Source organism: Chanodichthys erythropterus, chromosome 6 (genome assembly GCF_024489055.1).
Source record: "Chanodichthys erythropterus isolate Z2021 chromosome 6, ASM2448905v1, whole genome shotgun sequence".
Taxonomy (NCBI): Eukaryota; Metazoa; Chordata; class Actinopteri; order Cypriniformes; family Xenocyprididae; genus Chanodichthys; species Chanodichthys erythropterus.
The window spans coordinates 25,180,927-25,195,049 of NC_090226.1; the positions used below are offsets into that span (position 1 = coordinate 25,180,927).

The 14,123-nt window shown below is 38.9% G+C and overlaps 1 protein-coding gene across 1 annotated transcript in view; it reads left to right on the plus strand.

The window, feature by feature from the left end:
• LOC137021273 (mitochondrial tRNA methylthiotransferase CDK5RAP1-like) overlaps positions 1-13,382 on the plus strand; it is an 86,457-nt gene extending 73,075 nt beyond the window's left edge. Inside the window, exons 13-16 of the mRNA XM_067387551.1 lie at positions 8,914-9,057; positions 12,143-12,274; positions 13,091-13,150; positions 13,209-13,382. Coding sequence (XP_067243652.1) covers positions 8,914-9,057; positions 12,143-12,274; positions 13,091-13,150; positions 13,209-13,382 — 510 coding nt within the window. The remainder of the gene's footprint in view (positions 1-8,913; positions 9,058-12,142; positions 12,275-13,090; positions 13,151-13,208) is intronic.
• The last annotated feature ends 741 nt before the right edge of the window (positions 13,383-14,123 follow it).

Sequence of the window (14,123 nt, forward strand, 5' to 3'; positions counted from 1 at the left end):
ATTGTGAGTCAAAGTTATAGCGCCACCAAATGGCAGCAAGAAGTGTATCACTTTTAAAATGCTTTGAGATCACCCTCTTATTTTTACCTGATTTGCTTCAAACTTCATCAGTGTAATGTCAATACACAGCAGATGTAGACCTATGACAGGATTTTTGATATTTGAAATATTGTTGCCATGGCAACAGGTCAAACTGTAATAATATTCTTGAGTGTTTTTGAGGCTCTTAACATGCTTCAAATTGCATGAAACTCGACACACACATCAATATTGTCAACCAGTAGACATGGACAAAGCCATAGAAATGGGCGTGGTGGAGGGGCCTCAGTAGCGCCACCTTTTGACAAAAGTGGGGGGTTAGTTTTTCCTACAGTCACCAAACTCGGTACACATATTATTCTCATCAAGCCGGACAATTTTCTAATTTACATTCATTAGCTCCGACCAACAGGAAGTCAGCTATTTTGGTTTGAATGTTAATTTTTTGAAAAAACAGGCTATGAATTTTATACTACTACTCCTACAGGGTTTATCCAATTTACACCAAGCTTTTTTTAACTTGTTGCTAACACATTGAAGTTGTTTAATTGCAAACGGATTTTGGATATCTCAAACGGTTTGGCCGTGGCGAGGCAACGAATTTATGGCAAAAAAAAGGGAAACAAAGTGTTATAACTTCTGCATACATTAATTGATTTTGATGAAACTTTGGCTTAGTCTTCGTTGTACAAGGCTGATCACATGGATTTGACTATTGTGATTCAAAGTCATAGCGCCACCAACTGGAAGCAGAAAATGTGTCACTTTCAGCATACATTGAGATCACCCTCTTATTTTTACCTGATTTGCTTCAAAATTCATCAGAATAATGTTAAAACTTGGCACATGTAATCCTTTGAAAATGGGCAGGGAGGAAGGGGTCTATAGCGGCACCTTGTAGTGCAGTAAATGTGGAGTGAATTTGACATAGTCCTTTGATGTTTAACCGTTTTAAGTGCCTATTGCCCGCTGTGCACAGTTGCCCTGAAGCCACCGGGGTGGCGGTGCCACCGGGCTTGGGCCCGCCATCGCTGCTCGCAGCTATATTTATTTATTTATTTATTTATTTTTTTTTTTTTTTTTTTCCGTCTTCCGGGGCTTTTTGGGGGCCTTAACATGCTCAAAAACTCTTGAAAATTGGCACACACATTGGAATCCGCGGCCATTAGGACGCCGGAGAGGCTGGTACCCGGGCGTGGCAGGGGGCTCGACAGCGCCCCCTTGAAAAAAGTCTGAAAATTTGGTCCATATATTAAACATGCTTGCACGTATTAGTATGAAACTCGGTACACATATAGACCTCATCGGGCCGAACAACTTTCGCGCTCTAAGTTAATCGCCACGCCAACAGGAAGTCAGCTATTAAGGGTTGTTTGAAAAACGCATGCTCTGGAATTTGATATACTCCTCCTAGACGATTAATCCGATCGCCACCAAACTCGGTCAGCATGAAGTCAAGACACTGATGATTAAAAATTGCCAGGGGATTTTTGATATCTCGAACGGTTTGGCCGTGGCGAGGCAACGAATTTATGGCGAGAAAAAGGAAACAGGAAATGTGTTATAACGTCTTAATACATATATTGATCTTTATGAAACTTCACGAGTGTGTTCGTTATAGGAGTCTGATCACATGGATGTGACTATTGTGAGTCAAAGTTATAGCGCCACCAACTGGCAGCAGGAAGTGTATCACTTTTTGAAATGTTTTGAGATCACCCTCTTATTTTTACCTGATTTGCTTCAAACTTCATCAGTGTAATGTCAATACACAGCAGATGTAGACCTATGACAGGATTTTTGATATTTGAAATATTGTTGCCATGGCAACAGGTCAAACTGTAATAATATTCTTGAGTGTTTTTGAGGCTCTTAACATGCTTCAAATTGCATGAAACTCGACACACACATCAATATTGTCAACCAGTAGACATGGACAAAGCCATAGAAATGGGCGTGGTGGAGGGGCTCAGTAGCGCCACCTTTTGACAAAAGTGGGGGGGTTAGTTTTTCCTACAGTCACCAAACTCGGTACACATATTATTCTCATCAAGCCGGACAATTTTCTAATTTACATTCATTAGCTCCGACCAACAGGAAGTCAGCTATTTTGGTTTGAATGTTAATTTTTTGGAAAAAACAGGCTATGAATTTTATACTACTACTCCTACAGGGTTTATCCAATTTACACCAAGCTTTTTTTAACTTGTTGCGAACACATTGAAGTTGTTTAATTGCAAACGGATTTTGGATATCTCAAACGGTTTGGCCGTGGCGAGGCAACGAATTTATGGCGAGAAAAGGGAAACAGGAAATGTGTTATAACTTCTGCATACATTGATTGATGTTTATGAAACTTCAGGAGTGTGTTGGTTGTAGTAGTCTGATCACATGGATGTAACTATTGTGAGTCAAAGTTATAGCGCCACCAAATGGCAGCAAGAAGTGTATCACTTTTAAAATGCTTTGAGATCACCCTCTTATTTTTACCTGATTTGCTTCAAACTTCATCAGTGTAATGTCAATACACAGCAGATGTAGACCTATGACAGGATTTTTGATATTTGAAATATTGTTGCCATGGCAACAGGTCAAACTGTAATAATATTCTTGAGTGTTTTTGAGGCTCTTAACATGCTTCAAATTGCATGAAACTCGACACACACATCAATATTGTCAACCAGTAGACATGGACAAAGCCATAGAAATGGGCGTGGTGGAGGGGCTCAGTAGCGCCACCTTTTGACAAAAGTGGGGGGGTTAGTTTTTCCTACAGTCACCAAACTCGGTACACATATTATTCTCATCAAGCCGGACAATTTTCTAATTTACATTCATTAGCTCCGACCAACAGGAAGTCAGCTATTTTGGTTTGAATGTTAATTTTTTGAAAAAACAGGCTATGAATTTTATACTACTACTCCTACAGGGTTTATCCAATTTACACCAAGCTTTTTTTAACTTGTTGCTAACACATTGAAGTTGTTTAATTGCAAACGGATTTTGGATATCTCAAACGGTTTGGCCGTGGCGAGGCAACGAATTTATGGCGAGAAAAGGGAAACAGGAAATGTGTTATAACTTCTGCATACATTGATTGATGTTTATGAAACTTCAGGAGTGTGTTGGTTGTAGTAGTCTGATCACATGGATGTAACTATTGTGAGTCAAAGTTATAGCGCCACCAAATGGCAGCAAGAAGTGTATCACTTTTAAAATGCTTTGAGATCACCCTCTTATTTTTACCTGATTTGCTTCAAACTTCATCAGTGTAATGTCAATACACAGCAGATGTAGACCTATGACAGGATTTTTGATATTTGAAATATTGTTGCCATGGCAACAGGTCAAACTGTAATAATATTCTTGAGTGTTTTTGAGGCTCTTAACATGCTTCAAATTGCATGAAACTCGACACACACATCAATATTGTCAACCAGTAGACATGGACAAAGCCATAGAAATGGGCGTGGTGGAGGGGCTCAGTAGCGCCACCTTTTGACAAAAGTGGGGGGTTAGTTTTTCCTACAGTCACCAAACTCGGTACACATATTATTCTCATCAAGCCGGACAATTTTCTAATTTACATTCATTAGCTCCGACCAACAGGAAGTCAGCTATTTTGGTTTGAATGTTAATTTTTTGAAAAAACAGGCTATGAATTTTATACTACTACTCCTACAGGGTTTATCCAATTTACACCAAGCTTTTTTAACTTGTTGCTAACACATTGAAGTTGTTTAATTGCAAACGGATTTTGGATATCTCAAACGGTTTGGCCGTGGCGAGCAACGAATTTATGGCAAGAAAAGGGAAACAAAGTGTTATAACTTCTGCATACATTAATTGATTTTGATGAAACTTTGGCTTAGTCTTCGTTGTACAAGGCTGATCACATGGATTTGACTATTGTGATTCAAAGTCATAGCGCCACCAACTGGAAGCAGAAAATGTGTCACTTTCAGCATACATTGAGATCACCCTCTTATTTTTACCTGATTTGCTTCAAAATTCATCAGAATAATGTTAAAACTTGGCACATGTAATCCTTTGAAAATGGGCAGGGAGGAGGGGCTCTATAACGGCACCTTGTAGTGCAGTAAATGTGGAGTGAATTTGACATAGTCCTTTGATGTTTAACCGTTTTAAGTGCCTATTGCCCGCTGTGCACAGTTGCCCTGAAGCCACCGGGGTGGCGGTGCCACCGGGCTTGGGCCCGCCATCGCTGCTCGCAGCTATATTTATTATTATTATTTTTTTTTTTTTTTTTTTTTTTTTTTTTCCGTCTTCCGGGGCTTTTTGGGGGCCTTAACATGCTCAAAAACTCTTGAAAATTGGCACACACATTGGAATCCGCGGCCATTAGGACGCCGGAGAGGCTGGTACCCGGGCGTGGCAGGGGGGCTCGACAGCGCCCCCTTGAAAAAAGTCTGAAAATTTGGTCCATATATTAAACATGCTTGCACGTATTAGTATGAAACTCGGTACACATATAGACCTCATCGGGCCGAACAACTTTCGCGCTCTAAGTTAATCGCCACGCCAACAGGAAGTCAGCTATTAAGGGTTGTTTGAAAAACGCATGCTCTGGAATTTGATATACTCCTCCTAGACGATTAATCCGATCGCCACCAAACTCGGTCAGCATGAAGTCAAGACACTGATGATTAAAAATTGCCAGGGGATTTTTGATATCTCGAACGGTTTGGCCGTGGCGAGGCAACGAATTTATGGCGAGAAAAAGGAAACAGGAAATGTGTTATAACGTCTTAATACATATATTGATCTTTATGAAACTTCACGAGTGTGTTCGTTATAGGAGTCTGATCACATGGATGTGACTATTGTGAGTCAAAGTTATAGCGCCACCAACTGGCAGCAGGAAGTGTATCACTTTTTGAAATGTTTTGAGATCACCCTCTTATTTTTACCTGATTTGCTTCAAACTTCATCAGTGTAATGTCAATACACAGCAGATGTAGACCTATGACAGGATTTTTGATATTTGAAATATTGTTGCCATGGCAACAGGTCAAACTGTAATAATATTCTTGAGTGTTTTTGAGGCTCTTAACATGCTTCAAATTGCATGAAACTCGACACACACATCAATATTGTCAACCAGTAGACATGGACAAAGCCATAGAAATGGGCGTGGTGGAGGGGCTCAGTAGCGCCACCTTTTGACAAAAGTGGGGGGGTTAGTTTTTCCTACAGTCACCAAACTCGGTACACATATTATTCTCATCAAGCCGGACAATTTTCTAATTTACATTCATTAGCTCCGACCAACAGGAAGTCAGCTATTTTGGTTTGAATGTTAATTTTTTGAAAAAACAGGCTATGAATTTTATACTACTACTCCTACAGGGTTTATCCAATTTACACCAAGCTTTTTTTAACTTGTTGCGAACACATTGAAGTTGTTTAATTGCAAACGGATTTTGGATATCTCAAACGGTTTGGCCGTGGCGAGGCAACGAATTTATGGCGAGAAAAGGGAAACAGGAAATGTGTTATAACTTCTGCATACATTGATTGATGTTTATGAAACTTCAGGAGTGTGTTGGTTGTAGTAGTCTGATCACATGGATGTAACTATTGTGAGTCAAAGTTATAGCGCCACCAAATGGCAGCAAGAAGTGTATCACTTTTAAAATGCTTTGAGATCACCCTCTTATTTTTACCTGATTTGCTTCAAACTTCATCAGTGTAATGTCAATACACAGCAGATGTAGACCTATGACAGGATTTTTGATATTTGAAATATTGTTGCCATGGCAACAGGTCAAACTGTAATAATATTCTTGAGTGTTTTTGAGGCTCTTAACATGCTTCAAATTGCATGAAACTCGACACACACATCAATATTGTCAACCAGTAGACATGGACAAAGCCATAGAAATGGGCGTGGTGGAGGGGCTCAGTAGCGCCACCTTTTGACAAAAGTGGGGGGGTTAGTTTTTCCTACAGTCACCAAACTCGGTACACATATTATTCTCATCAAGCCGGACAATTTTCTAATTTACATTCATTAGCTCCGACCAACAGGAAGTCAGCTATTTTGGTTTGAATGTTAATTTTTTGAAAAAACAGGCTATGAATTTTATACTACTACTCCTACAGGGTTTATCCAATTTACACCAAGCTTTTTTTAACTTGTTGCTAACACATTGAAGTTGTTTAATTGCAAACGGATTTTGGATATCTCAAACGGTTTGGCCGTGGCGAGGCAACGAATTTATGGCAAGAAAAAGGAAACAAAGTGTTATAACTTCTGCATACATTAATTGATTTTGATGAAACTTTGGCTTAGTCTTCGTTGTACAAGGCTGATCACATGGATTTGACTATTGTGATTCAAAGTCATAGCGCCACCAACTGGAAGCAGAAAATGTGTCACTTTCAGCATACATTGAGATCACCCTCTTATTTTTACCTGATTTGCTTCAAAATTCATCAGAATAATGTTAAAACTTGGCACATGTAATCCTTTGAAAATGGGCAGGGAGGAGGGGCTCTATAACGGCACCTTGTAGTGCAGTAAATGTGGATTGAATTTGACATAGTCCTTTGATGTTTAACCGTTTTAAGTGCCTATTGCCCGCTGTGCACAGTTGCCCTGAAGCCACCGGGGGTGGCGGTGCCACCGGGCTTGGGCCCGCCATCGCTGCTCGCAGCTATATTTATTCTTCTTCTTCTTCTCCAAAGTGAATCGCATTTTAGAGGTCCTAAACGTGCTCGAAAAACTCATGAAACTTTGCACACGCGTCAGAAGTGGTGAAAATTTACGTCTGTTATGGGTTTCGGAATTGGGCGTGGCAAAATGGCTCGATAGCGCCATCTAACGTACAGCCCCGCTCGCTACATTACACTAGGGCTTTGAAATTCGGTACACGCCTTTATCAGCCCAGTACCTACAAAAAATTCTCTTGGAGCGAAATCCGAAACCGAACAGGAAGTCAGATAATTTGAATTAATTCACAGTTTTGCATTTTCCAGACGTTGTACTTTAACGAACTCCTCCTAGAGATTTAATCAGATCAATGTCATTTTTGGTCAGTCTAATCTAAAGGCCTTTGTGACGTTAAATTGCGAAGATCTAGTGTTTTCACTGAAGGGCGTGTCCGTGGCGGCCTGACAAAGTTTGATGTCTTCGCCATGAAAAAGGAAGTTGTTGTAACTCAGACAAACAATGTCAGATCTGCCCCAAACTTCACATGTTTTATTAGAGTCCTGACCTGAAGACATCTTCATAACAATATTCAGTTACAGTCATAGCGCCACCTGCAGGCAACAGGAAATGACAAGAGTTACACTGACATTAACTCCTAATGGAGATTTAACCAGATCAACATCACATGTTGTAAGTCTAATCTCAAGACCTTAGCGGTGATAATTTGCAAAGATCTTGAGTTTTCACTGAAGAGGCGTGTCTGTGGCGGCCTCACAAAGTCTGATGTTTCGCCATGAAAGAGGAAGCTGCTCTAACTCAGGCATACTATGTCTGATCTGCTCCAAACTTCACATGTGTGATAAGAGTCCTGACCTGAAGACATCTATATGACAATATTCAGTTAAAGTCATAGCGCCACCTGGGGGCAACAGGAAATTACATGTTGATCTGGTTAAATCTCTATGAGGAGTTAATCAAAGTGTAAAACATCATATGTTGTCAGTCTAATCTCAAGACCTTAGCGATGATAAATATCAAAGATCTGGAGTTTTCATTGAAGGGCGTGTCTGTGGCGGCCTGACAAAGTCTGATGTTTCGCCATGAAAGAGGAAGCTGCTGTAACTCAGGCATACAATGTCCGATCTGCCCCAAACTTCACATGTGTGATAAGAGTCCTAGCCTAAAGACGTCTATATGATAATATTCAGTTAGTCATAGCGCCACCTGCTGGCAACAGGAAGTGGCATGCTTTATACTGTAATTCACTACCAGAGTCACATTTCATCATGCCACGAAGTACCAGACATGCTAGAAACACGTTAAATCATGCAACACTTGGCTGAGTGCTAATTTATGCGATTAACGCCACGAAAGAAACAGGAAGTTGTTTTAACTCAGACATACGATGTCCGATCTGCTTCAAACTTCACATGTTCGAAAATAGTCCTGGAACTGAAGACATCAACATGGAAAAATTCAGTTACGGTAAAAGCGCCACCTGTTGGCCGCAGGAAGTGTGGCATTTCGAAAGGACTTTGGCATAATTCTCCTGTATTCACTCACTTAAATGCATGATGCCCCACTGTTCACTGTTTTCCTCAGGCCAACGGGTGGCGCTGAGCCCGGGTGAGAGGTCCCTCTCAACGCTGCTTGCAGCTTTAATTATTATTATTATTATTATTATTATTATCCCAATTACCTTTGAGGTTCTACTAGCAGAGTTTTTACCATCCAGCTGGTCCTATTGCAAGAGGATAGTGATGACCATATCAGAGGTTTTTACTTTCCTTGTTGCATATTATTTAGTTCAGGTGATCACCTAATCATTAGCTGAATATGAGAATGAGTCTGCTTTTGTTAGACACTGGAAAGGAATGGCATATACATGAAGAAATGCTGATTAAAGGAAAATTTGGATCATTCTCTTAATTTATTTCCAGAGCTGTATACTTAATCTGTAGTATGTTCCAATCATAGCCTTGTTGAACCCATGAAACTTTTCACCAAGTACTATTTGTTTTGTTTTGTTTTTTTCTTTTATCAGTTTCGTCTGATTACAGGTGCTTTCAGTGGGAAGGGGAAATTGCTGTAGTTTTACTCTTGAGATGTTTTGGATGCCTAAAAGATTTAGACCCCTAAGCATTATGGATGATTAGCTCTTATAGAATTTTGTTTTTCTTTCTTGACATTTTTTACAGGAGAGTAAAAGATCTTCCGAGGAACTTTGTGGTCGAAATGATGGAAATGTGAAAGTGATTTCTTTTCCTAAAACAGATTTGCCTGTTCAGCCGGAGAAACCTCAGATGGTCCCCATTAAACCTGGAGATTATGTGTTAGTCAAGGTATACTATGTATTAATTGTTCTTTCTCTAATATTGGAGTAATCATTTTTATTGTTAATGATTTACATTACACATTGTTTTCAAAGCAGCTTTGAAAAAGTTTGTAGCTTAAATGTTTGAAATACTTTAAACCTTAATGCCTAATTGTCCACATTTAGCTAGACCAATAATCGTTATGTGGTGAAATGGAGGATTATGAAATATGCAAGTTTTTTTAAAATTTCAAAATACATAGTGGCTGCATCCCGATTTGAGAGGCTGCATTCCGACGCCTGCATTTAAAGGCCAATTGCATCACTGCGGCGTGACAAAGGCTGGTCCCAATTCAAAGGCTCTTTCAAATGTGGCCTCCAAATGAAGTCCGTGTCCTTTTGAAGGATGCAGCCTCTGAACAGAGGATCAGCTATTGTTCACAGCATCATTACACAAGTACTATATTAGTCATACTTGCGTGTCTAAAACTTTAAAGTATTTTTTCAAGATCCAAAGACCACAATAAGAGAGAGAGAGAGAGAGAGAGCAGCGTCTAAGAACTCGTTAAATAATTTTAGTCTCACTAATTTTAATGATTTAAGTTTGTGTGTTGAGCTTCAGGATCTGACATGTGCAAAATTTCAGTTTCATTTCAGTTCATTTCAAAAGGAAAAAATTCTACATTTGTTCAGAGTTTTTAAAAATACAAGTATAAGCACACCAATCACTCTGATGTCCTTAAAAGTTAGCATGCTTATTTAAAATCATGTGTTGCATGTGCTTAACTAATTTAATGAAGTTCTGAGTTTTTGTTTAAGAATTAGAGGCTTTTGGGTAAACTTGGTCATTACTATATATTACTCTGTTATAGCCATCCAGTAACTAAAGTTCACCCATTTTTTGGATAATTAATGCCCTTGGGAGTCCAGAGATCTGGGTGGAGTTTGTTTTTGGATGAGCAAAAGAAAAAGGATTTTTTTGAAACCCTCCTGAACAACTTGTGGGGATGTAGTTGCTGTTTGGTCATTTTTTTAGGCTTTCCTGAGACTCAAGACTCAAGTAATTTCTGCAATTCTCCAGCTGTGATCCTTGAAGATCTTTGGCCACTCAAACTTTCATCCTCACTCCGCATTAGAGACGATTTAGACACACATCCTCTTCCAGGCAGATTTGTAACATCTATAGTTGATTGAAACTTCTTAATTATTTCCCTGATGGTGGAAATGGAGATTTTCAATGCATTAGCTTTTTTCTTATACCCATTTTCTGGGTGTGAAGCTCAACGATCTTTTGCTGCACTTCAGAACTATATTGTTGTTTTTTCTCCTTGTGATGAATGATTAAGGGGATTTGGCCTTTGTGTTTACACATATTTGTACTATTTGGGGGGGTCCAAAAACCAGTCAGTATCTGGTGTGACCACCATTTGCCTCACGCAGTGAAACTGACTGATTTTGAAACTGACTGATTATAGGCCTCATTGATCTGAACTTATATTGGTCAAAAATGTCCATAGTTTGAAAATGAATGGGGGCAAATGAAAATAAGAGAAACATTTACCCTGGGTTTCACAGACAAGGCTTAAGCTAGTCCCAGACTAAAATGCATATTTGAGCTGTTTTAACTGAAAGCAACTTGTACTGACATATCTTAAAATATGTCAGAGCCATTGATTTGTTTAAAGAAGCACACCAGGAATGTCTTTTTCTAGGGTACATTGATAAAAGCTACTTAAAACCCCTAATTGAACTAAGGCCTAATCAAAGCTGTCTGTGAAGAGCCGGGCCTTAGTGTTAAGAGAGCATGTTCATCATGTTCATGCATATTTCATATTTCATGCTTTCAAAGACAAAGGCCTTGAACTTGTGCATGTGTGTGGCTATATGTACAGTCATGCTACTGCATGCACATACACAAACATATTCATGTACGCAAACAATATTGAGTAATACAGGCTTTTTTTTTTAAAAAATGTTATAGAGATGAGATCTTTATAGGCTTAGATCAATGACGCCTATGATCAATAAGTTTCAAAAAATAAATACAAAACCTGTCCTAATTGAAAGAAAAAAAAGTTGACAAAAAGATTGAATCCAATATTTGGTGATAATATAGCATAACGAGAAATTTAAAAGCTATTTTTTGTAGGCCGGTCATTTTTCCACTGGGAACCACTTCTTTTTTTTTTTCTTCTTTTTTTTAAAATGTTGACATTTATCCACAATTTATGCTTTTTTCACTCAAAAACATGAAGTGCATAAGCTTAGATCAAAGCTTTTTAAAAGGGCGGTAAAATTTTTGACCGAGAACACAAAAAAAGTGTTACAGGTTTTTTACAAGGGTTAATTGTGCTTATTTTAATGAAACTGGTATTGATGCATTCCTAGTGAGTCATACTGAGTGCGTACATTATTTGACTTGGAGTCAAACAATGATGCTATGTCATATTTGGTTGAAATTTTTTGCATTTTTCGAGATTTCGTTGGAAACCTACTTTTTTAAAATCTTAAAAAAAGACTGTTGGTCTGATTTTCAATCAAAATCGCTTCAGTACAGTAAACTGCCTTTATTTAACGCATAAAACAAAATTGCTGTCATGAATGTGAATTCTGAGGCTGTAACTCTGCAATGCAAGAAGTGAATTCTGAGGCTGTAACTCTGCAATGCTTTGGCATATCAATACCAAACTATGTATGTTTCACAGTTCTCCTCTGACCAACGAATGAACACAGTGTCATTATGATGTAGCAAAATTAGCTCAAAATAAATATGAATAATCATTCATAACTTGTAATAATTAATTATGAATATTTGGATCAGTTAATAAAATTAACTTAATGTAATAAAATTAATATTACAATCAATTAACCCGTTGTCCAATAGACACACAGTATTGGTGTTTATTAATTCTAAGAAATGTTCATTTCCAGGTTATGAGGAAATAACAGTCTTATTGTACAGTACTACTAAGAGGCTGTAAGTCAGGATCAACATGAATAGGGACTCCAGCATAGGAGTGCAAAAACACAGACAACTTTACATATGACATGAACGAGACTTTATTAACTAGACTAAACACTTAAACTACTCTAACATTCACACATGCTTACAGTTTACCAAGAGAGAGAGAGCTAAAGCAGAGTACAGGAAGCAAGAAGTTACAGCATTGTTTGACATTCAGCAGATCAACAGCCTTGAACTGGAAGCCATCAGTTTAGTTTTAACAGGCCCTTCTTTAAAAGGGGTAAGGATACTCAATGTATCCGATAATGAAACTAAGTTTGATACTTGCATGTCTCTCCAAGTTGAATTAAAACTGTCCTGATGCAATTTTGTGGAGGCTCCCGTTGAATCTTTGCTGATGTTGTCTTGATGAAAGAGAACCAGTTGGATTCCAGGATCTTTGGTGAATGGAAGGTCTAGGCCGAGGCCTGGCACAAGCTTGGGGTTCCTTAGAAGCTTCTAGCTTCTTACAGCGTCACCTTGACATCGGCATTTGTCAGTAAAAGAGAAGAAAGAGAGAAAGAAGAGCAGATCTTGTGATCAGTGAATATAGGGGGTGAAGATCACACCCTCTTAAGGTGTCTGAGCCAATAAGGGGTTGCCCCCTCAGAGGGAAGTTTTACGAGTCTTTTGTTCTGTAGCAAGATATTAGCGTATAAGACACTGGATTGGATGAATGAGAAAAATAACCTTCTAGATTCTTATAATACTAATGTGTCACAGAGTTAGTAACATGTAACATAAATTGCCAAATAGGAAACGAAAGTGTGATTTCAGTTAACTATACATTTGCAACTATGGAACATTAATACCAAAATAGTTCCAAAAGAGAGAATTAATACATAGAATAAAGCCTATAAAAGGAGAGTCATAAGATGGGGAAAATTGGATACATGTTTATACATTTCCCAAGTGGTTATATAGAGAATACATAGGATTAAGAGAGTTTGTTGTCCCTCTCAAGAAAGAATGAGTCACTAGTCTCAACAGCATTCTTTCTGATCATAAAAGATACCATATATCTGTAACAGAACACCTTGTTCTGCCTGTGTACTAGCTACATTTTGGGATGCTGGTTGCAGTTTTAGGGGGATGGGTTCACAAGAACTTTGATAAAGTGAGTTCATGGGTAATTCATTAAATATATTGAATAATTGTGTGGCTGATTGATCCAGACGCTACATCCCCCCTTTTCGATCGTTGTTGTTCTTTCCTGGACAACAGCGAGCGACGTTGAGAAGGTGCAGAAAGATCAGACGCACCACTGGCACACAAGACTGGAAGGCTGTGATGGTCTCTGGTTGTATGTGTCTCCTGGAGTGGTGGTCATTCCATGGCGGTTGATGTAGACAGTAGACGAGCTCAGATCTCTGAGCTGGTGTTGTGTGAGTGTTCAGAAGCTTGTGCTTCTGAGTACTCCTCAGGTAAGAACTGTTCAAGAAGCTCTTTTACTAGCATTAGAAGCTCCTGCAGGTCCAATACAGGCCATTGATCCAGACGCTACAATGATTTAGGATTCATCACACCGGTATGGAGCTGAAGCTGGCCATAGGGTATGTGTGGAGGACCTGTTTGGTTCTTGTGGTATCTGCTAAGGACTGTGCTGATAGCTGTCATGTCAACAAGGCCTTTACAGGGGATTGTGTAGGGATAGTGTACACGGTCTCTGCTGACATTTGGGGCTCCGATTTGGTTGTGTCTAGGTGCAGGTCCACCATCTGCTCTGGATATGGACCGGATCCAGCTGACTACGGTAACCTCGGGATAAGGATGAGACAGACAGACTAATATAAGCATAGATGCCATTCACTCTAAAAACTGCTGGGTTAAAAAAACCCAAGTAAAATATGGAATTATGCCCTCTTTCACATGATGTAATATAAGTCTCTGGTATGGTCAGAGTTTCAGCCCAAAATACCCTACAAATTTGCCCCTATTTAGGGGTGAGCAAAAACATGCACCTTTTACTATATTATTATATTGCTGGCTAAAAAAATAAATCCAAAATTGGTTGAAAAAAATGGCTGGGTAAAAACAACCCAATCCCTGGTTTTGTCCATATTTAACCCAGCAGTTTTTAGAGTGTTCTT